Source organism: Barbus barbus, assembly GCF_936440315.1.
Source record: "Barbus barbus genome assembly, chromosome: 34".
In the NCBI taxonomy this organism is placed as follows: domain Eukaryota; kingdom Metazoa; phylum Chordata; class Actinopteri; order Cypriniformes; family Cyprinidae; genus Barbus; species Barbus barbus.
In genome coordinates, this window is record NC_136762.1 from 10,223,659 (window position 1) to 10,248,006 (window position 24,348).

Genomic DNA, 24,348 nt, shown 5'->3' on the forward strand with positions numbered 1-24,348 from the left:
AGTTAACGAAGGGCGCTCCCTCGGACGATCCCTAGAGTTCTCTTACATTTGCCTGCGTCAGTTAAACCTTGTGTTTTGAGAACTCGTCTGAGGTCTCTCTGAGCTCATTTGGACTATTAGCACAATGTTTATGGTTTACAGAGAAATACGAGCCCAGATAATGATAAAACATTTTTATCACTGTTTGATATATATTTTCATTGCTTCTCATTTGCTGGCTATTAAAACTTTAAATGGTTGCATATGTCTTGACTTTCTGATGGATCACGTGACTTTTGGGATTTCTGATGTGCTTTAGGAGCTTAATGCAGCTGGGCATGGGCGCAGGCCTGTGTACGTTTGCCTTCACGTTACTGTAGAGATTTTCTGGTGATATGTGTAGTCAGAGTGAGAGAGCGGGAGGAGGGAGAGAGAGATGTGCTGACCCATATCCAATAAGCCTCTGAGCTTCTTAAATGTTACACCTTGACACCTCTGCCCTATAACCAGAAACAGAGGATGCAAACTCAGCAAACAGCACCCAAAGCACTTACAGGTAATATTACAGTAGTCTGTAATACTCAATAACCATTTCTAAAGGAAACAAACCAAGTGTTTTCATCTTTGAAAAATATACAGGGCTTGAATTGACATCTGTATAGATATTATTAGTTAACCATTGCTGTATATGCACTTAATATACTTTTAAATATTTGTGTTACAATTAATAATATTTGTGAATAACTAAAATGACTGTTTTACTCTCTTCATTGAAATGTGGGCTTCCTGAAGACAACTGTTTTTGTTTTATTGTACTGCCATCTAGTGTATGAAAAGAATCTGCACTCTTTTAAACATGCAAACTCATTCATAATCAACAGATTAGAGGTTGTTTTCAATCCCTGCATAATCATCATCATCCTCTTTCTTTCCTACCTGAAAACCATGAACCAGTAATAATATTAATACAAATAATATTACATGCATCTTTTTATTTATTAATTTTAGTAAACATTTACCATTACAGATTAAATTTAAGATCAAGTCATGACTTTCAACATTAAATTGTAGAATTAATAAGATTATCGTGAGTTTATATGTTAACATAAATATATTAATAAAGTAGTTGTGATTAATTTGATACCTCATATTTTGAAAAACCAAAATGTGATTTCAGTGAACTATTACAGCAGCCCATAAAGGGGGCCCAGATAGAAAATATGATAAGATTTGATTTTATTATTACTATTGTTATTATAGATTTTTCAAAATGTTGTAAATACACAAATGCTTCATGAATATGGTGCATAAATAATAATAAAAAAGACCATCTTCTTTGTGAATGTGCATCTGTAAAGGCCTGTTCAAACAGTCAAAACAAGAATATTTGTTATGGTTACACACACAGTTATTTCTCACTCTAGACTTGTCCTCAGGCATGCCTTTCCTTTATTATAAAGTAAATATTTTTCAGATTTTTTTTTACTTCAGTACAGTATGAAGTATAAAAGCTGTTGTTTATTTATTTATTTATTTATTTGTTTAATTTAAAAATAAAAACATTAACATATTCGGTTGCACTAAGGAAAAGATCAGAATTCAACCCCCTTGTATCCATTTCAATGGTCTGTAGTGTTATGTTCGCCGCTAGATGGCGCTGTTGACGCTCGCCGCGTCTAGACTCTGGTGGGCGCGGATTATCTTCAGTGAGTGAAACTCTAGACGAGACTGTGCTGCTTGCGGTGGCGTTTTATCTCTTCATCTTCTGTAGCCAGTCTGTAACCGATAGATCGACAAAGTCATAACCAAGATAATACCGCAAACTCATGCTCATTCTCCCCACGACAGAAAGCACAGGATATGACAACTCCTAAAACTGAAGTCTTTTCCGATGCTGGCCTGAAAAAGTAAAAGCTCTCCGACAGACGAGTCGCGGCACATGGTAAGTTTGACGAAAAAGAAGAAGTTTTCTCCTGTATCTCACAAACGTGTCTTACTGTTGGCGTTTGTTTGTATTGCCTGTTTAACGTGACAAAATCTAAATGTATGCTGATAGCTTCATCCCAGAAGTAGTTCGCTTAATGAAAAATAAAGACACAATGGAAAAGTAACGTTATGCTTTTTTCCCTCATTCTGGTGCTGTGGAAGTCACACGTTTGTCGAGCATTAATTTGTTACAAAGTTCCTTTGCGATTGTATTTTTAGCTGAATACAGATGTGGATCAAACAATCAAATCAGAGATTTTTGGCTGTGTCTCAAAACCTAGTCAGCTGTCTACCTAGACTGCATGATGGTACATTGATATTACTGTAAATCAACCAATATAGTTTTGTACAGTTATTTAAAGAAATAATTATCATTTTATTTCTGCTGTTTTCAAAATAAGTCAAACATATTATTAAAGAAGAATGTATAATGGGGTCATATGTATGTAAAATAAAAAAAAAATAAAAAAATATATATACATCTTATTAATCTTTGTTTGGGGTTCTATTTGACAATTGGGCTTAAATTTCTGTTTTTCGCACCTGAATGAAATAAGAGTAATTATGTTGTTTCCTGTTGGAGGAAGAAGCATTAGCATTAAGTTCAATGCTTTAGACACCCACCAAATGGTGCATTTGTCAGTAGACTTGAATAAAAAAAATAGCAGTCAAACTGATTGTTTCTTTACCATTTCGTTGGGTACTATACCCATCAATAACGGTGCAATGAAAGTTTACTTATGACCCACAATCTATCCCTGTCTTGACATTTTTTTAACTCTTTTTTTTCTTCTTCTAAGGATCTCAAGTGCTTTATTGCATAAGAATGAGATAAAACTGTGCATGAGCTTTCTATGATATGGGTGGGAATCTGCATGATGTCAGCTGTGCTGTAGTCAACAGAGCTTTGATGCATGTCTGTAGCATATAATTCAAAAGTTATGTGCTGCTATGAAATTGGCATCACAAAAAGTACCTGGCATTCAAAAGTGAGCTGTTTGAGATGTTAAGCTCCCATTAAATCAGACCCCCCTTAAATTACTGCATTCTTTCAGCTTTATTGGATTAGGATGTCTGCTAATTAAGTTGGTTAAGAACTGACTTTAGTTCTCTTGTACTGTAGTTCTCTTTTGGCTGTGTAAACTGCAGAAGGATAAAGTAAGTTGAGAATGATCTGTGATCTAATACTAGACTGTTTTCATGCAGACTCACGGGTGAGTCTCTCATACTCACTGAAAGGGAAGGTGTTAGGGGAATTTCCCACATTTAGGAGAAAGATAAATGGTTTAAATATGTAGCTGTTAACCACTGACAGTGATTGCTCTTAAAAGACATACCACTTAGACTTTAGGCATTTTAAGGAGGGATTTTACGGTGGGAGGTGTATAACACCTGGAGAGTTCATAACCCGTCACACGGGCGGATGTCTACGCAGGGTTACTTAGAAACATGCAACCACAAGCTTGACAGAAGATTCCATGCCACCAAATTCCATTCTTTTTGAATGTTCTAAAATTATTGTTACATATGAGTAATCAATCTGACAATACAGAATTAATTGGTGGGGAATTAAATGAGGCAGTTTGTAGTGTTTTTGCAAGGCCCTGTTAGAACATGAACAGGCTGAGACTTTCTGTTAAAGGAATAGTTTACCCAGAAATGAACATTTACTCACCTTCTGGCCAACCAGGATGTGGATACGTTTGTTTCTTCATCGTAACAGATTTAGAGAAATTTGTCATTGCATCAGTTGCTCAACCATTGGATCCTTCTGCGGTGAATGGGTGCCATCAGAATGAGAGTCTAAACAGCTGATAAAAACGCCATAATAATCCTCAAGTAATCCACAAGACTCCAGTCTATCAATTAATGTCTTGTGAAGTGAAAAGCTGCATGATTGTAAGAAACATCCATTATTAAGATGTTTAATAACTTTTCCTTCTGTGGAAATGTCTATCCCCTGTTGTCTTCTCAGATCAAAATGTTTAGATCTGTTTTGGACTGTTTTCTCTTGTAAATGGTTCTTGTGAATTACTTGTGGATTATTGCAATGTTTTTATCAGACATGAACTCTCATTCTGGCGGCACCTATTGGTGAGCAAGTGAAGTAATGCAAAAGTTCTCCAAATCTGTTCCAATGAAGAAAAAAACTGGGATGGCCTGAAGGTGAGAATTTTCAGCAAATTCAAATTTTTGGGTCAACTATTCCTTTAAACCGACGAACTGTGAGAAGAGAGTAGGGCAGGACAGCGCATCTGCTGTCTCTCTTTGACACGAGAGCGGAAAAGGAAAGACATGTCTGAGTTTATAGGTCTGTCTATATCCCTAACAAATACTCCTATTTAAGAAGATTCATCAAGTTTAAGTAGCACTTTGTTGTCATATATATATATATATATATATATATATATATATATATATTAATATTAATATTATTATTTTTTTATTTTATTTTGGGTACTACTTTCTTATAGCACGTCTATCATTGTGTTAGTAGCACAGATTTGAAGTTAACAGTTATATACACTCTAAGTGAAATGTTTTCATTGTACCTATTATGCAATCAATTACATAAGAGGTCATTGTTGTACCTAGCGTGCTGGTTCTGTTAATCATTATACATACCACTACATGCAATCTTGCAAACTAATGTTCAGTCATTTTTTGCTGCTTCGTTCCAATGATTTGTGTGAACCTAATCAAGTTTCTTTTGACCTGCTTTGTAATCAGGTTAACCTATGCCCAGATTCAGCAGTATTGTTTGTATTGTAATCGATATGACGATTTTTGATCGTGGATGATAAAAATGTCTCCATGATCTGCTTTTGAAGAAATATCGTAGTATCAGCTGCAGTTCTGGCACCGCCGTCTGTATGTACTTTACAACAACACATCCATTCAGTGTTAACTCGGCGGTAGAGTTACACTCACGGAACACTGCACTTATTCGCAATCACAAAAGTACATTATTTGTGAGCTTTTTCTGAGCCCGTACACCCGAAGCACGCACACTAAAAACCCTGTCTAACAGCGCCTGATTACTTAATTTATCTTTTGAGCTAATACTGTCAAAACACACAATAGACTCAGTTGCTTATGTATAAAATGAAAGTAAAGTTGAGAGAAAAACTGTATATTAGATGCGTGCAGGTCTTAAAAAGACAGTACTAAACATGCAGCCGACTGTCATTAAAGGGGTAGTTCACCCTAAAATGTCATTTCTGTCATTATTTACTCACATGTTGTCCCAAACCTGTATTAATTTCTTTCATGTGCTGAACACAAAAGAAGTTTTGAAGAATGTGGGTAACCAAACAGTTGCTGGTCCCCACTGACTTTGATAGAAAAAATACTATGGAAGTCACTGGGGACCAGCAACTGTGTGGTTTTCCATATTCTTCAAAATAGCATGCATGTTCAGCAGAAGAAAGAAACTCATTCAGGTTTAAAACTCATTTTGAGTGAGTAAATGATGGTATAAATATAAACACTGACAGAATCAACATTCGACAGACAGATGACAGAATTTTTATTCTTTAATGTTAAAACAACAAAACACACAAAAAATAACTCGCTACTCTTGACTGAAAAAAATAAGTTACTTTAATAGGAATCAATCTATATAGTGTTTTATTTTTATATTTGTTCATTCAATTTCTTCAGTGCTCCTGTTAAATACACCTATTGTATCTGAAAATAAAGCACTGTTTGTTTTATTTCTATATTAAGTGTATTTGTAATGTGTATCTTTGTTCTTATTTTTTAATAACAAAGATAAAATAATGATAAAGATTTTCATCTTCGCCCACTTTGGCCTAAATATCCACCATTCTTTTCTTTTTTTATATTTTGTTACCTTGAAAGGATTTGTCTTTATGATAGGGAAATTAGTTTGGCTGTGCTGTGCAGACAAAATAGTAAAACCAACATGACAAAGAATCGTGATAAAATGGTGATATTAAAAACAAAAATATTGTGATATATTTTTGCCATATCGCCCACCCCTAGGTCATTTTGTCTGGTTGTGTTCAGGTCAAATTGACCTGGAAAAGATAGCGTGAGTATACATGCATCCACACACGCACAGGTCCAAGGCCTTTGTTTAAAAGCACATCATGCTCCTGAACACTAGTTGTTTCTCTTACTTTCTTTCTTCCCCATTCACTTTCAATGGCCGGCCATTTTTGACAAGTGTGACTTTGTGCAATTTTGTACAAAATAAAACCATTTAAAAGCAAACTTCCTGATTAAACATTAAAGTACACTAGTGTGAGAAACAGTGCAAATTTTTATAATTGTTTGTTTAATATTGTGAAAATTATTCATATAAAATGCTTTTTTCACTCAAAAAACAAGGTACCTAATCTCAGATAAATGAGTCTTGTGATTAATCAGATGCAAATAGAAACACAAAACCAGTCCTAAATGAAAGAAAACAAGTTGACAAAAATAATTAATCCAATATTTGGTGATAATATAGCATAATGACAGATTTACAAGCAGTTGTTTGGAGTCCGATCATTTTTGACCGGGAACACCACAAGTGTGACAGGAGTCCGAACACAACCAGAGGGTTAAATAAAGAGCACGTGGTAGGGCGGTCCGATAATAAAAGTCGCCAGTAGAGCGTGGCGGAGCATTTATAGAGTTCAGCTGGAGTCAGAGAGAACATCTACACGTGCGTGACTCATAAATCTTCTGTCTTCTGCATACTCCATGAAAGCGCGTAAGCAAGATTTATGCATATAATGATGGCATAATAATTTTTTGCTCTATGATTTCTTTAGCAATCGTTAAGTTATTTACAATTTACATGTGTAATTCAGGTATATATATATATACACACACACACTGTTACTACAAAAGTTTGAAACTTTTCTTTTTTTTTGGAGAATGAAGAATTTTGTTGAGCAAGGGTGCAATATAATATTTAATCAAATAAAATAACATTAATTCAAATAAATGCTGTTCTTTTGAACTTTCTATTAATCAGGAGTCCTGAAAATATGTATTATGATTTCCATTAAAACAGCACTGTTTTCAACACTGATAATGTGAAATGATGCATAAACACCAAATCAGCATATTTCAATGATTTCTATGTGACTGAAGACCGAAGTGATGGCTTTTTATTGATATAATTTATATTGAATCATTTTTATATTATTATCTTACTGTCATATTGAATAACCTGAATTACAAATTTGAATGTGTTAAATTATTACAGAATTTACTATGAATGTAGATTTAGATTGACAACTTTTTCCATTTATTTTACAAATAAACCTGATAATATAGATGATAATAATAATTTAACTTAATGTAATATTTTAAAATACTGGTTTATATATATATTAAAGCATCAAAGTCTTTGACGTTCTCAATATTCTTTAACTGAATAATTATGTGCTAACCGTTCTTAAATTCTCCATGAGAAAAGCCTTGCACCCTTCTAATCATGACAAGTTGTTTCTGTAATTGAGATGGTCAAATTTAATAGGCTCTTTGATCATAAGAATTAGGTCAAATCCTTTGAGAATGTGCGTAAAAATTAGGACTCATCGAGTTGCACTAGAAGAGAAGAATATTTATACTTTTAGCTTAACGGATGAATAAACAGACCCAGAGTGACAAGCATGTACGTGCAGCTGTAAATGATTGGCTGCATAGGTTTACACAATTACCATATGTAATGAGCAACTGCTAATCTCTTCAAACCTCTCAAAGACCCCTGAAGTGGGTTATATGGTTCAGTTTTGATGATAACAGGGTAGTTCTAGGAACTACTAGTTATAGGGAACTAAATGTTGAAGATGAATTTTATTGGTTCATTCTGTTTTGGGACTTTTATGACTGTGAAATTAAACCCTGTACTGTGTTTTTTTTGTTTTATAGCTCACCATGGCCACACTGCTGTGTCTCTTCTTCTCTTTGCTTGGCCTGGCTGTCATGGGAGCGGTGAAGAACTGCCATCCACAGTGTCGGTGTGAAGTGGAGAGCTTTGGCCTCTTCGACAGTTTCAGCCTTACCAAAGTGGACTGCAGTGGAATCGGCCCTGGGAACGCTCCTGTCCCCATCCCTCTGGACACGTCCCACCTCGACCTCTCCTTAAACTCAATCTCCTCCATCAGTGACTCGATGCTCTCCGGACCGGGTTACACCACCTTGGTTAGTCTGGACATGAGCGGCAATCTCATTTCACATGTCAGTCCCAAAGCGTTCTCCAAACTTCGCTACCTTGAGACGTTGGACCTGAGCAATAACGCTCTTGAGGATCTCGGCGACGGCTGCTTCACCGGACTCCCTCTGGTTGAGCTGGACCTGAGTGAAAACCGATTCAAAGAGTTCAGTCTTGATCTCTTCACCACCAGAGCACAGGATGTACCAATCATGGTGGATCTGTCACGAAACCTTCTTACCTCCGTTTCCAGGAAGACCCCTGGCCATCCATTGAACGTCAAGAGTCTCATGCTAGCAGGCAACCAATTGAAGAAGGTGCCGATGCTTAATGGGATCCCGCTTCAGTATCTGAACCTGGACGGGAATCTCATCTCCAGCATTGATGCAGGGGCCTTTATTTCGATGACAGAACTGGTTCACCTGTCTCTCAGCAGCCTGTCTGACCTGACCCTCATTCAACCAGGTGCTTTTAGAGGTTTGAAGAACCTTCAGGTCTTAGACTTGTCAAACAACAGCCGGCTCAAGACATTGAGCCCAGATGTATTTAGTGGACTCGTCTCTTTACAAGAGCTCAATTTGTCTAATACTCCAGTCACACCATTATCAAGGACCGTCTTTACACAGATGCCAAGCATAAAGAGCATAACTTTAGGTCCAAACGTGCATTGCTGGAAGACACACAAGCAAGGACAGTTTCACAGACAGATTGGACAAGCCAAACCTAATGATATACTTACCTGTGACAACGCAGGAATGATCTTATGAGCCTGAAGTGCCAGGAAAGACTCTCTTTCTCATCTCTGTGCCTTGTTAGTATATAAGATCATGTTCTCATAAGATCTTTTATTTTTTGTAATTCAAGATTGCATCATATTTGCACATACTATGCCAACTAAGGTCCATTATTTTACATGTGTTCATCACATTTAAGCACACACAGTACATCGCAATGACTCATGCACTTTAGTTACCACATTTCTGTTCTTCTACTTAATATGTAACTTGAGATTTGCGGTGTGATGTCAGCTCTGATGTGATTTTTTTTTGTTGGTAAACACTAACAGTCTTAAAGGTGTGTAACAAACACTTTGTACAAACACACCAGTGTTACAGGTCAATATAGAAGTCATGGTGCCTTAAACAGTAATTCATTTAACTAAGTATTTTGGAATTATATGTTTCTAATGTTTGGATGCCCCCTTATGTTCAATTTTAAATCATTGTGATGGACAATACAATTTGGTGTATTTAATTTAGGTGTTTTACTTGGTTTAAAATGGGGCATTTTTAACTGAAGCACAAAAGATAAAATACAATATGTGGAGTTTAAGAATTTAATTGTAATTTATTAATTTGTCAGTGAAAAGTTTTCCTAATACTGAACCCAAAATATGATTTACAAACTACAAAATATCACTCAGACTGCTACTTGACTGAAATGTAACATTGAGTTCACATCTCTTTATAATTCCTAAATCATCATTTAACAGACGTTTACTTGATGTTGCTCTGAAATTTTGCACTTTTTATGAGATTTGTAGGGATTTAAAAAAAAAAAATGCACAATGATTGTTCATCATGTGAGCTGAGGTATGTTTTATGTTTGTACAAAATTATACTCCTAATAAAAGATAATCAACTTTACACATAACAGTGTGTTTGTGTTCAAACGTTTAATGCTCATTTCCCCAAACTGTATCAAAACTTCCAAAGTTAAGCCAGGGCTGACGTGTCGTTCGGCACATCTTTCTGAGTCACGCAGTGCATTTAGTCATAATACAGGCCTCGCTAATGTGGTTATCCTCAGTTTAACACACTCAGACAGCCATGATTTGTTTATAAAAAACACACCCAGTGTTTTATCCCACACTTTTGTTTCTTTTTTCTTTTTACACAATAAAAAGGCATTATCCATTTGCTCAGACTAACCATTGGACAGCAGTTTTAGGCGAACAGAAGACTTGATGGCTGAATTGGAACAGATGACTTCAGCCTTTTAGGCTTGTAGGCCTCACAGACCGAGTATTCATATATCCCCTTAGCTGCTCTGAATTATTGCCAAGATCCAGCTCTTTGAAATTCTAGGAGACGAATGCCAAAGACACCCCCCCCCCCCCCCCCCTTCTTTTCTACACAAAAGCTTAGTGGAAAAAAGGTTTACTTAACGGCTAAACTTTCTCTTCATCAATTCTGCGTTCCCTGCCATGCTCAGGATTAATAAGTAATGTAAATAAACGAGGGCCAAAGAGGAACAACTGTCAAGAACAAACAGTCAATGAATGTTATCATGAAATAATTCAAAATAAACTAGATTAGCATTTCCTTTTTTGTTCTGTTAACACTGCGCGTGGTCACAATGAATTGCTAAATTTGATTTAGAACAGACGCTGCTTATCTTCCTTGTCTTTCATAAGCTTCAACTTGCCTTACCATGTAAGAGGTAGCACTAGACATGATGATGTAAGCAGTTATGGGACACAGATCACTGGGTTATGAACTACTGTGAATTCTCCTACCTGTGTGTACTATACTGCATGTAAGCCATCATAAATCTATTAGTGTCTCATATCACTTGCTCTCACTTTATATAAGGACAGAAATGAAATGGGCCTTAGGTGAACCATCTGATATGGCATAATCAATCCAAGCCACAGTTCATTAGAGACAGAGCCAATGTTGACATGACATATTTTATATTTATATTTTTTTTTTCAAAATCCCCACCTCGTAATATTGTTTTTATTTCTCAGGAGATCAGGTTTTGTGCACAGTACAAACAAATTAAAGTTCTCATGTGCTTCTTCGAATAAACAAAGACAGGCCTGTAATTATTCTTGGCTGATATCTAGTTGACCATGCTTTTTTTAAAAAGACAACAAATAAAAAGTTTTTTTTCCTCCTCTAAATATTCAGTATGGAAGCCCATTTCTGCCACATGAATAAAAAAAAGTAATTGCAACATTTTAATCTAATAATTCAGACTTTTTTCTCACAATTCTGACTTTTCTTACAATTCTGACAAAAAGTCAGTTTACATACCTGAATTCTTAGTTTACATCTCACAGTTGTAATTGCGAATTGTAGATTTCACTTGTAAAGTTTTTTCGCAGTTCTGAGAAAATATTATGTAAATTTGATATAAAGTGATAAGTAATATGATACAAACTGATATATAAACTTATATATATCAGTATATATAATATTTTTTTTATAAAAAAATATATAAAAATTCTCGCAGTTCTGAGAGTTTTTTCTCTTAATTATGAGTTTATTTCTCACAATTCAAATTTTTGAGAAAATAGTCTGAATTGTGAGATATAAACTCAGAATTGTGAGGAAAAAAATGTCTGAACTGTGAAATAAAAAGTACACAATTACTTAAAATGGAAATGGGCTTCCATACTTGAGTGTGAGGCAGTGCATAAAAGTTTAATTTTCAAGCTGCTGCTGGAGTCACACACAGCACAGTCATCTTCATTCCCTTTTGTTGAAGACCCAGCGTAAGTCTCACAGTATCAGAAAACCAGCACAATAGAGGCTTTCTCACTGTAACACTGCGTGCAAGAGAAAAGCTTTATTGTGCACCAGAATAGATACACCAGGCTCTGTGTTCACTCGTCACACTCAGCCGGGTTAGTGTTTTGTGTCAGAGCAGAACATTTGATGTAGCTAAACTTCCTTGAAAGGTGCTGACCACCTAATGATGTTTACATTCCATGTAATGCACTAGGGCAATACCATCATAAACTAGTCATTTTTTGCATTCCTCTGCAGCATGGATTCAAGAAACCTCAGAGGGCCTGTTCTCATCACTAGAGAACAAAAAAGAGCCTTGTTGCACATTCAGTGAAGGCTGAGGACGTGCCTACGGAGTAATCTGATCATGGAGCAATCTGTACTGCCAAGAAACCATTCTTTCTTGGGACTGAACCATTCAGAGGACACTAATCTGCCTTTTCATTTGTGAACAAAAATGATTTGTACAGTGCATGGCTTTGAGCTTAGCTAATTCCTTTGTCCTGTATGCATCAAAAACATGGACAAAATCGCCATTTTAGTCAATTATACACTATTGTTTGCTCCTGAGCACAGACCTGTGAGTGTTTGCTTTTACTTATCTGCTTTAACCCATGTGGGTTGACCAGCACACCCTCATTCCTGCCCATTCCTGGGTGGTCAATGTCCAGTTTCCTGTTTTGACTGATAAAAATAAGGATTGGAGATCAGATTCACTTTCAGGCCTGTAAAAGGGACATTTACAAAATGCTCTCCTGTACGTACAAGCTTATATTAATATGACTCAACTAAATGGTTAAATAATTTTATTAGCACTTGCGTAACTTAGGGTTAGTGTTGTACCACAGGCTTTCCAAGAAAAACAGACATATCCTGAGATTGTAAGCCCACACTGACGTCCTACACATCTGGTTACCATTAAGGTCCGTTAACTCAAGTTACTCACTGCAGGAAACAATCGCACAGCTCAAAGCAACCTTTTGAGGGAGCCTCCCTTTGCCAAAATGCTGCCCGAGCCTCATTTGTTGCTTCAAGTGATAGTTCACCCAAAATTGTAAATTCTTAACCTTTCTTCTTTAGAGCAAAAATTTTAATATTTTGAAGAATCATTCCATATTACAGTTAATGAGCATATTTGTCACATAAATAACAGAATACAGGTTTGGAACGACATGAGGGTAAGTAAATAATGACACATTTCATTACATATTTGATTAGGGTTCTACTCAAAGAAAAAGTTCTACTCTGAACCTGAAACCTTAAACTCTGAAACCTTAACATTCAAGGCTCCTTTCCATGTCATATGAATTTGACTTGTTTTAGAGATCTCTAAAGTAATTTTTTCAAGTGCAATGTATTGCATATCAAGACAATGTAAAGATCATTTGTCTTAAAGCAACAAAGCAGCAGCAGCAGGTTCTGTTTAAGTTTTTTATTTTATCTACAGCAGCTGTGAAATTGCTTGCACATGCCCCTTTTTGCCTCAACCATAGTACAGATTTCCCAGCGGACTACTGAGAAACTATTTTACTTTGAGCACCACCCTGTGGCTACAAAAGAAACCATGATTTAAGTTAACAAACTTCTCTTCTTCATGACATTTCACTGACAGAATGTGATATAGGTTACACTTTACAATCATTTTAATTTGTTAACATTAACTACATTAGTTAACATGAACTAAGAATGAACAATACTTATACAGCATTTATTAATCTTAGGTATACTGATAATTTCAGCATTTACTAATGCATTATTAAAAGGCAGCGGCTATTTGCACTAAGTGCAAATAGCAATAGATTCTATTTACATTAAAATAGCAATAGCCTATTTTCTGCTATTTATACTACTTATTGCAAGTAGTGGCAATTATCTGCTCCTCAGTATTGTAGTACATTATAAAACAGCACACAATAATATCGTATTGAGTGTAAATTATAGATCACTATCGAAAGGGAACTCCTGTTGCGTCGTCATATTTCATTGACGACTGCTATGGGGGAAACTCCTGTTTACTCTTTTACTGAAGCCAGATTGGTTAACGTTTGTGTACTGCACAAACCAATGGCACTCAAGCCCGCCAGAAGGGGCGGAGCCGACTGCTACAGGAGTCGGCCCAGCGCGCCATTTCATCAGAATCTTCTCCTTCAGCGACGAGACCATCTCTTCGCTGACTCTGCAATTAAGAAGCCAAAGCAGAAGTACAGCCTGCAGCTCGCGTCGTAGAAACAAGCCCCCGGCAGCGGAAGAAGCGAGAAGCCTTCCCCTGTGGCTATCCGGCTGGTAAGAGCAATTCCTGTACGTTTCTCTGCTACGTTTTTGCAAATGTCGCGAGTGTGGCTCGTACAAGGAGTCCTGCATGATGCAGAAGGGCAATGAGTGAGTCACCTGTCTGGACAGCCCCATGCAGAGACTGTATGCTCATTGAGACGGAATGCTCTCTCAGAGGACATGAGTCTCGCTCTTCTCCGCTCACGAATCAAAAAAAATAAATGGTGAACTCATGAGTTTTGAGCGATCAGGCATGAGTGATTTATGTCGGCACAGGTCCCGCGTGTTTCACTCTTACCGCAGAACTTTGATCTGCTACTGTATTTTATATGTGAGGATCAGCGCCCCTCGCTTCATCGAGCGGCTCTGTCCTTCTAGGCCATTGGTCTCAAACTCAATTCCTGGAGGGCCGCAGCTCTGCACAGTTTAGCTCCAACCAGCTCTAAATCACACCTGCTTGGAAGTTTCTAGTGATCCTGAAGAGCTTGATTAGCTGGATCAGGTGTGTTTGATTAGGGTTGGAGCTAAACTGTGCAGAGCTTTGGCCCTCCAGGAATTGAGTTTGAGACCGATGTTCTAGGCAGATCAGAGTAAGGGCTGTCACTAGTGATTCACATCGCTGACAGCCTTGGATTTGAGTGCACCACTCGCCTGGGTAACCTCCATGCTGAGGCTGCACTCACTGAGACCGATCGTGAGAGTGTGCGTCTCACGCCGGCACAGCGCGACCCACTCTCCCCTCAGCGCTTTGATCCGCCAGTGTGTTTTACACATCAGGATTAATACCTTGTTGCACGAGTGGTTTTATCTTTAAAGGCGGATGCATCCAGCTCAGGCTGGGGCGCTCTGTATATCATATCCGCCTGCATATCACTGCCTCGAAATCATGGCTGAAGCCTCCTCAGTTATTCCCCTGGGCCTGCTACACATGCGGCCCAGGGGACTATGCTCTTAAGTGGTCAATCTTCAGCGACAGGTGTTCAGCACGTAACCAGGATCCGATTTCATGCGATGTGTCCCATGTGCTTATTTTTCTACAAGAGTTGCTGGACAAGGGGAGTAATAAATGGGTTGGTTGTTAAGTTCCTTAGAGGCGCTCGGCGGTTGAATCCTCCTCGTCCTAAGACTGTGCTGACCTGGGACTTATCTATAGTCCTCGGAGCCCTCAAGGGCCCTCCCTTTGAGCCACTTCAAACAGCTGGCTTAAGGGTCATGACGCTCAAAACCGCTCTACTCTTGGCCCTGGTGGTCAAGCATGTGGGTGAATTGCAAGCTCTATCTATCAGTGCTTCCTGTCTTGAGTTTGGACCCAATGACTGTAATGTCTTCTCCGGCCACACAGCATTCTAAGTCATTTAGACAGTCCGAACAGCTCTTTGTGTGCTTTGGAGGCTGATCTAAGGGGCTGCTGGTCCCAAAGCAAAGGCTATCTCATTGGATAGTAGAGGCTATCGCCCTGGCCTATACCTCAGCGGTCGTACAGTGCCCTATAGGTGTGAGGGCCCACTCAACGAGAGGAATGGTCTCTTCCTGGGCGTGTGAGTGTGCCTGAGCTGAGCTCGCTGAGCAAGCTTAGTTCTGCTTCTGCTTATAGCACGGCGCTAATGGATGCGCTCCCCATAGCAGTCGTCAATGAAATATGACGACGCAACGGGAGTTCCCTGAGATAAGGGAACGAGCATTGCGTAACTGGCCGTGCTATAGCTGCACGTGAATCGATGGCTGTTGCTTCAGTCGTTGATTCTGATGAAATGGCGTGCTGGGTCTGGCGGGCTTGAGCGCCATTGGTTTGTGCAGTACACAAACGTTAACCAATCTGGCTTCAGTAAAAGTGTAAACAGGAGTTTCCCCCATAGCAGTCGTCATTGAAATATGACGACACAACGCTCGTTCCCTTATCTCAGGGAACCAAGGTTATGTGAGTAACCAGAGCGTTTTAATTCAAATTATTAAATGGATGCCTCCTTATTGGGACAATAAAGCCCTCCCTACACCTACCCTAACCCTACCCGATACTTTTATTTTCAAATTTTTTTTTTATTTTCAAATTTTTATTGACAATGTCTTTCTGATGCGATATGAGATTTGAAAAGGGAGAAAAAAAGTTCGGCAAAATGCGGAATCGAACTCGGGTTGACCGCGTCACGCCACTGATACTAATGCAAAATTACATTTTTTTATTTATTGTTGACTAACTCAATCATGCGTTGCTGGGCTGAGTTAGTGTAAATAGCTTTGCCAACAAACACTTAGTGTAAATACACTCCGTTATTAAAATCACAAGTTTTGTTTGTTAACATTAGTTAATGCTCTGTGAACTAACATAAACAAACAATGAACAACTATATTTTTATTAACTAACATTAACAAAGATTAATAAATAGTGTAATAAATGTATTGTTCATGGTTCATTCATGTTAATTAATACATTTACTAATGTTAACAAATGACACCTTATTGTAAAGTGTTACCGTGATATAGGCTATCTGGCACCATGCAATCATTTTTCCTAAATAAATAAATATTAATAATAATAATAATTCAGCCAGAATAACTGTGGCGTTCTGTGGTAGGCTATATCTTAATATAAAGCACTCAACTGAAAAATTAAATGTATAAACAAACGGGGAAAAAAATAATAAAAAAACTTTTATCAGTATTTTTGTCTTGTTTTACAGTTATATATCTATACTGTATATAGATATATAATTTGCCAATGGAGTATATTATAGGCCTATTCGATATTTTCTTAATGTCTCTATTTTTCCTTTTTTTTCTTCTCACATAAATGCATCTTATTTTAAGGATGTTCAGATTTGAAGAATCTGATTGTATTTTTTAGTATTAAAAATACTATGAAAATTACTATTGTTATTAGTAGTAGTATTAGCAGTGGTATGGTAATACAGTCTAAACAGCATAAACATCAACAGAAAGAAAATGAAATATCGACTGCATTAAAATAATAATAATAATAATTGGGGGAAAGCCTTTTATACCTGTTCTTGGTTGTTTAATTTCCTTCCCAAACTGCCCAATGAAAGATTTGGCATATCACAGCTGGACAGACCACACAATCACATTACAAGGAAATATTCACATTTTAGCAACATTTGTCTATCTAGATCCCAACATTTGTGTCCTAGTTTCAGTCCAGTTATAAAGGAATGTCAACAGTGATCGAGAGTAAATTTCCTTTCTCCAACAGGAAGAGCGTGTGGTGAGCTTGCATTTCCTTCCTCAAGTGCACACTTACAATTCGGCTGGAGCTGCTAGATGTAACGTAATTAAACGGAAAGTGGAGTCAATTTTCCTGCTGTGAATAAAGAGAGTGGGTGTTTACGGAGCTAGGAAGTGTTTAGAACAACTTAACCTACCTTTTTGTTGTTCTTCCCGGGAACTTCACAGAAAGTCGTGTGTTGACTTTAAAACTCTTCCGAATCTGTTCTGAGGCTACGATAGTATGGAAATAGCATAAAGGATGAAAAGAGCTTACAGGTGTTTCTTTACATTACTGGCGTTTTTGTGTATCTTAAAAGGTAAGTCACTTCTCAGATTCATAGCAGATTCAGCTGCTGCACTTTCAAAAGTACTTAAAATAGATGTTTCATCACTCTAAATAATGTTTTAAACATTCTCATTTCCTTTTAATGTTGTTGTGTTATAGTTTCCGGTTTATGTTCATATTTTGTACAATTTTCTTGTTCACGCCCGTCTCTCGTATTAGCATTTCAAGTCACGTCAAGGACTCCGTAATAAGTCCAAAAGTGCTTTTTGTAACAAAACTCGTTTCATTTCAGTATGTGAACTGTGCTCATCCGTTCGAGCAAGTCGTGCTACAAAGTTTGTGGCGGAGGGAGGCAGTCTCCAGTTGGGCTGTGAAGTGCAACACTGTGGGCTGGCTGGCTGGACTGGAGGATGGGTTTTCCAGGAATTGGACACATTAGGATTTACATTCCTCATTGCCTCTGAACGAATCGAGATGTCCAGTTCCAACTTAACAGCCAATAGCACAGATCTGTTTCTCCACATTCACAACATCAACCAGTCAGATGCTGGAGCGTACAAGTGTTTGATAGCCTGGCCTCAGAATATCACTAGCAGTGGACATGTGACACAAGTTAATGTGACTGCAGGTATATGCATGCTGTTGGGTTGAAATTATTTCAGTTTTTGGGTTCATAATTTGCACACAATATATTGTTAAAATGAGAAAGTATCTATTTTTATTTTTGGCCAGCAGCAGCAGCAGCAGCAGCAGTAGACTCATCAGGCAGAAGCCTCTCTCATAGATTCCTGCTTTGTTTTGGTGCCTTGATGTGTTTTCCTGTTGTTTTGGGATTTGTTTGGTGTCTCACCAGGGATCATCATCCACCACCACCACCCCCTGTCCCACCTCGCCCCCGCACGTCCTGTAAGATTCAACTCCATATTCTGCAAATATGTCATATACCAATCAATTTTTTTTACCTTACATGTTTTTTTATTTAAATGTATAAATGTATTTTTTTTTATTTAATCTAACATTTAAGTTATAAAAATATATAATTCAGATTTGTTTTTGAATGACTTGTTTTCTTGTTCTAGTTGCAGCTAGAGTGAAACCAAAAAAGGAAGTAAGTATCTCAGTACATGGTGTTTTGATAAGAATCTGATTTGTTAAATCAGTCAATATGATCCATTTCTTTACTTGTATTTATTATTTGTGCAGTTGGTGTATGCAGAAGTTGCAATGAACGATTCAAGGCGGCAGAATGATCATCCAAGACAAGCGTCTGAGCCAACTGCCTATTCCTCTGTGCGTTTCTCCTGAACACAAAGACATCTTGCATTTCTATCTCTCATGTGGCTGTGGGTTATTTTCAATGCCAGAGCAAATTTGACTGTAAACATAGTGGCAGTACAGTTGCAAAGTTAGACAACAAGAATGAAAAGATATCAACTTGACTTGGCATCCTTTGAAATGTGAATGCTAGCAATATTACACTTTGATTTGATATTCAGTAGTTGTAAAGCCATATTAAATGTTGTTGTGCATTTTATATAGAAAATGTCTGGTTGTACTTGAAATAAAAGGAGACATATCTGAGACAATTGCATTGGACTCATATTTCAAATATTTTTCACAACAGACAAGTATTTGACACAAAATACATTTTATTTTTTATAATAAATTCTTAATGGCACATGCCATAACCAAATATACATATACATGATCTTTTAAATTATTCTTGTTTGACTTTTTTTTTTTTACGTAACATCAACAATTTTTAAAAGCAATCAATTATGGCAGTACAAACATATATGCCAACACATTTTGTCAAAGTTTGTCACTATTGTACAAGAATATTTAACTCGCTCTCTGCAGTCTAATGCCCTCACCAATGAGTACCGCTGAAAACTAACAACTAAATCATGAGGAATGAGAAGAGACACATATATGTAAATAAATAATACATAATTTCAAAAGAAAAGCCTTCAAACATTATTCTGCCAGCCATAATTGAATAACAAAGCTTTTACAACAAAGGACCTTTTTGTACATCCACAAGTCTGAAAGTAAAAAAAACGTTTATGTGTCTGCTTTCTCAAGTGTGTTTGAGAGCTCAAAATGAAATTTAATGAAGTATATAATTTAATTTTTTAAGTTCAATTGTGCAAATATATCTGTTCAATAAAATTAGTGTTGAACAAATATACTGTATTTAGAGAACTAAATGTATGCTGAAAATGAACAGACAGATTTTACTTAAAAAAATATATAATAAAATGTGTCTTCGCCATCCATGAAATATGTTTTTTTGTTAAAACCTTTCCCCTTTACCATAAATAAACCATGGCAATCTTCATCTTTGGTTACCCTCGGGAAAGGTGAATTTGACCATTTCACATCAGTCAAAAATAACAGAACTCAATCCTCAGCAGAGCATAGCTCTCTATAGTATTTTAAGGCTTACACTGATGGACGATGTGATACAAGACTCGAAATGACCTGTAATCTCTGCAAAAGACTGAGTACAGTACAGGTGCTTATAATGCTATTTTGTAGTTCGTATCTCTTGTTACATTTAATGACTGAGAACTCTTCAAGTATTTCAAGTGGCTGTGTTAATAATGAGCATCTGTCTAGAAAGCAATTGCAGTTAGGCAAGGACAGTTTTCAACACTTGTTTGAGCACTATATTTAAAATGTTGGTAAAACAGAGACATTTGTTGCTTTTTCTACTAAGACTGGTGTTCATTTCTGTCCTCTGAACCATTTTTGTGTTTGTAGGATCAGTTCTTACAATAGTGTTCAGTTGTATATTATGCTGAACAGTGATAACTGTTGCGTCGGCAAGAGAAAATGGTCCCTTTTTCTTCCAATCTATAAAAATCCATTCAAAGTCACAGCCTAGAAAGATAAAGAACAAACATACTGGGTAAACTATGTACCTTTAAAAGTCCACAGATTTAATAAAGTACATATAAAATGAAAATGGGGATAGGTGAAACCCTTTATTTTATTTTGATCTGACACCAAGTACTATGTATAGCCACTATTTCTGACATAAATATAAAAACAGATATATTTATATTTTAAAATTTCCTTTTAATTAATTTTTGTTCGGTAATTTTATGATGTGCTTTTGTGATTTTATTAGTTGTTAATATTTCTATTTAGCTTTAATTTATTTTTATTTTTAATAAAAACTTTTTTTTTAAATATCATAGGCCTATATATATATATATATTTTTTTTTTTTTTTTGTAATTTTAGTATTCAAAATTTTTTCAGTTACTTGCCAAAACAACATTTCTTAATTTGCAAGTTTATATTTTTCATCTAACATTTATTATTTATTTATATTTTTGTTTAATTTCAGCTTTATTTCATTTAACAAAAACTGTTTTGTAATAGTTTTAGTTTTAGTTAATAGTAACAACACAGATGAAAATCCTTTGTGATTTCTTAGAAAAAAAGGTAATTAATTTAGCACAATTTAGCATTCCATTATTAGCATTAAAAGGGGCTAAACTGGAAATGATGTCTCATTTATTGCTGTTTATTTATTAACTACATTTCAGTTTTTCTACTTGTTCTGATGAGTAAAAGAATAAATAGTTACTATTCTTTATATATATATACTGTACTTAATAACAAAATTCATTTTTTTACTTCAAAACTTGATTTGCATTAATTTTTATGCTAAATAATTAAAAGGTAATAAAATAAGTACCAAGAAAAAAGTACCAAGTTTGTATTTCAAGATGCATCTATACCTATCTTAAAGAGATGTAAATACAGTAATATGCAAAGTACCTTTTGTCCATGCAGTGTCTTCTGTCTGACCTAATGACCCTGAAAGAAAGAGGAATGATTATTCTTAGTAAGTGAATTCCAATCTCATTAGTCAGCTTACCAAATGGAATCAAATGTACTGTTACAGACTTACGATAACAAACACTTGCACTTCAAAAAAAAAGAGTAACATGCACACTGTTATCATTTCAACATCAGCATTGTTCATTGATTTCAAAATACGCCCAGTCAATATTAAAGTTATTCAAGTACACAGTACTTACAGTGGAGTGGCTCAGTTTGTCAAAGCGGAATTTCAAGTTTGACCTCGGTGAAGTTTTGCTCTTTCCATCTAAGAAAAACAACAGGTGAGATTGTTTTTGTGCCAAGTGCAAGCATTTGTGTGTGCATGCAAGTATACTCATGTTTATGCACATCTCATAGCCACAAATATGTTGACACCATCTTTTAACTGATGAGTTATAACTATTTTAATTGTGAGTATGACTATTTCAACTATTACCAATTTCCTATTAATGGTTTTAATGATAAATGTTCAACAAGCATATATAGGTCTGGTTTTCAAGGGTTCAATTACTTTTAGCCAAATACTTGTGTATTTTACTTAACATTTTAATGTTCAACATTTCTAATTTTCAAATATTAGTTCACTCAAAAATAAAACATTTCCTGAAAATGTTGTCACCCTCAGGCCATCCGAGATGTAGATGAGGTTGTTTCTTTATCTAAAGAGATTTGGAGATTTCTTTACTTACTCATTAATGGATCCTCTGCAGTGAATGGGTGCCGTCAGAACGAGAGTCCAAACAGCAAATAAAAATCACAATAATACACAAGTGAACCACAAAACTTCAGTCCATAATTTAATGTCTTGTGAAGCAAAAAGCTGCATGTTCAAATCCATCATCACATTTTTACCTTCAGTAATATCCATAATATTACTTTGTTCAGTTAAAAAGTTGTAACATCTGAATCAGTAGAGAAATATGCAGATCAAGCACCATTTGCAAGCAAAAACTGTCCAAAACAGTTCTAAACAAATATGTTGGTGAGCAAGTTATGTAATGCTAAATGTATCCAAATCTATTCCAATGTAGAAACAAACTCATTTACATCTTGGATGGCCTAAGTGTTAGTAAATTTTCAGCTATTTATTTTTATTGAAGTTTTTCAATATTTATCTTTTATTTTAGCTTTATTGCAATTACAGAAAACGTTAAAGATGAAATAGTCCCTATCCTCTTTCAACTATTACCAATTGCTTATTGATAAAATATGTTGGTTTTCAGGTGTCCGCTTACTTTTGGCTGTGCAGTGTATGATTGCTTCAGTTTATTTTTATTGTGTATGATTGCTGATTTCACCTGTGGGACTACGGCACATGATCAGCGGCATTCCGGTGTTCTGGCTTTCCACACTGAGAGATGGACTGTACACAGATGAAGCTGTGGACGGGTGACTGCTCTACAGGACACAACACACACCAAATGACAGTCTGAGTAAACTGCAGAGGTAATGTTAATAATAGTTCCATCGCTATGGATTGTCCTAGAACTAGCTGTGCTGAAGTAATTAGGCATATCGACAGACGTCAGGCTGAGAGGATCAATGCGAAGGGCCATTTAGTGTGTGATGTTATCTGCAAATCAGCTGTGTACAGGAAGTTTCTAAAGCATAATTTAATTGTTTTCATGGTGAGCGTATCTGAGGTGATTCGTCCTGCTTTCCAATTTAAAAAAAATGTAAACCACCTAGACGTGACTGAAGAAACACACTGCAAAGATAATTCTCATAATCATGTTGTTGTTTTCCAGCTTAAAAAGAAAAATGCAAACATCCTTAAAAAATGTACTTTTTCATTCGTTCCTTTTAAAACTCAGTTGTCAAAATATTATTTTAACCATAAACTTAAATATATATATTAGTGCTGTCAACCGATTAATCACATCCAAAATAAAAGTTTATTTATTATGTATATATACATACAAACACATGTATGTATATATTTAAGAAAAATATGTTGTTTATATATTAAATATGCTTTATTTATATATATATATATATATATATATATAAATATGTTAAATATATATATAATATAAAATAGAATATAAATATATAAATGTATATACATGTAAATATTTTCAAAATATATACTGTATGTGTGTGTATTTTTATATGCATAATAAATATACACAGTACACATACATATATTATGTAAACAAAAACTTTTATTTTGGATGCGATTAATTGTGATTAATAGTTTGACAGCACTAATATATATATATATATATATATATACACACATACATTTATTTGTTTATTTATTTTTTGTATCATACAGATAATTCAAAATTTGGGGTCAGCACATTTTTTCTTTCTTTTTTTTAAAGAAATTAATACTTTAATTCAGCAAAGATGTTACATTGGGAAAAAGTGATAGTAAAGACTAATATTGTAACAAAATATTATATTTTGAATAAATGCTGGCAGCTGGCTTACGATGGTTTCCAATACTGATAATAATTTAGCATATTAGACTGATTTCTGAAGGATCATGTGACACTTAAGACTGGAATAATAGCTGCTGAAAATTCATCTTTGCCACCACAGGAATAAATTATATTTTAAGGTATATTACATTAGGCAACTGTTATTTTAAACTACAGGTAATAATATTTCACAATATTTTTGCATCATATTATGATAAATAAATGTACATACATTATTAGTACATACAAAAGTACTATATATATATATATATATATATATATATATATATATATATATATCACCATAAGATATTACGCAATTTTGCTTCTAAAGTACTCAAGGTTTAAGGATGCTGAGATAATATATACTGTTACTGAAATACTGTTTTTTTGTTTGTTTTTTTGCAGTGTGTCTCTTGAAAGGTCAACAGAACTCTTCTGTCTGTGTGTGTGTGTTTAAGTGTGTGTCACCATTTCTAGCTCCTCCAGTCCATCTCCCTCCCCTGCTGTGCTGCTGAAGCTGCTGGTGCTGGAGGAGGATCGGGAGATATTAGCTCTGCCGCTACACTCTTTCAGCTTCACAAATGGCCTGCAGGACCAAACCAACGGAACAGAGATTACA

General features: G+C 35.7%; 3 protein-coding genes across 12 annotated transcripts in view; 2 read left to right on the forward strand and 1 right to left on the reverse strand.

Annotated features, from left to right (window-relative positions):
- Window positions 1-1,687: 1,687 nt before the first annotated feature.
- LOC306854214 (tsukushi) lies at window positions 1,688-9,794 on the forward strand. Of its 3 annotated transcripts, none has more exons than XM_079392047.1 (2): window positions 1,688-1,921; window positions 7,861-9,794. In XM_079392047.1, the coding sequence occupies exons 1-2, from the start codon at window positions 1,919-1,921 to the stop codon at window positions 8,908-8,910; spliced, it is 1,053 nt and encodes a 350-aa protein (XP_079248173.1). In that variant the 5' UTR covers window positions 1,688-1,918; the 3' UTR covers window positions 8,911-9,794. The 3 variants fall into 3 exon arrangements, with proteins under 3 accessions (XP_079248173.1, XP_079248172.1, XP_079248174.1); XM_079392046.1 differs by lacking the exon at window positions 1,688-1,921 and adding an exon at window positions 6,618-6,691 and having other exon boundaries at window positions 7,861-9,788; XM_079392048.1 differs by lacking the exon at window positions 1,688-1,921 and adding an exon at window positions 6,634-6,643 and having other exon boundaries at window positions 7,861-9,788.
- Window positions 9,795-17,055: 7,261 nt separating this feature from the next.
- LOC306854074 (uncharacterized protein) lies at window positions 17,056-19,024 on the forward strand. Of its 3 annotated transcripts, none has more exons than XM_079391873.1 (5): window positions 17,056-17,471; window positions 17,733-18,068; window positions 18,173-18,346; window positions 18,520-18,548; window positions 18,644-19,024. In XM_079391873.1, the coding sequence occupies exons 1-5, from the start codon at window positions 17,414-17,416 to the stop codon at window positions 18,743-18,745; spliced, it is 699 nt and encodes a 232-aa protein (XP_079247999.1). In that variant the 5' UTR covers window positions 17,056-17,413; the 3' UTR covers window positions 18,746-19,024. The 3 variants fall into 3 exon arrangements, with proteins under 3 accessions (XP_079247999.1, XP_079248000.1, XP_079248001.1); XM_079391874.1 differs by having other exon boundaries at window positions 17,083-17,471; window positions 18,176-18,346; window positions 18,644-19,020; XM_079391875.1 differs by having other exon boundaries at window positions 17,157-17,471; window positions 18,179-18,346; window positions 18,644-19,020.
- Window positions 19,025-19,066: 42 nt separating this feature from the next.
- Window positions 19,067-24,348, reverse strand: part of LOC306854517 (rap1 GTPase-activating protein 2-like) — a 39,785-nt gene continuing 34,503 nt past the window's right edge. For 3 of the 6 annotated variants that reach the window (XM_079392614.1, XM_079392612.1, XM_079392616.1), the window contains 5 exons: window positions 24,198-24,315; window positions 22,599-22,698; window positions 21,498-21,565; window positions 21,235-21,273; window positions 19,067-20,326 (listed from right to left, as the gene is read on the reverse strand). In XM_079392614.1, coding sequence (XP_079248740.1) covers window positions 21,265-21,273; window positions 21,498-21,565; window positions 22,599-22,698; window positions 24,198-24,315 — 295 coding nt within the window. In that variant the 3' untranslated portion in view covers window positions 19,067-20,326; window positions 21,235-21,264. Of the gene's footprint in view, window positions 20,327-21,234; window positions 21,274-21,497; window positions 21,566-22,589; window positions 22,699-24,197; window positions 24,316-24,348 lie in introns of all 6 variants that reach the window. The other 3 variants (XM_079392613.1, XM_079392611.1, XM_079392615.1) reach the window with 1 other exon arrangement.

Excerpts from the sequence above, each read along its gene's own strand:
- LOC306854074 (XM_079391873.1), top strand. The coding sequence starts at position 17,414 with ATGAAAAGAGCTTACAGGTGTTTCTTTACATTACTGGCGTTTTTGTGT. Across the intron at positions 18,069-18,172 it reads ACAAGTTAATGTGACTGCAG|CAGCAGCAGCAGCAGCAGCA; the intron begins GTATATGCATGC and ends ATTTTTGGCCAG. Across the intron at positions 18,347-18,519 it reads ACCTCGCCCCCGCACGTCCT|TTGCAGCTAGAGTGAAACCA; the intron begins GTAAGATTCAAC and ends TTCTTGTTCTAG.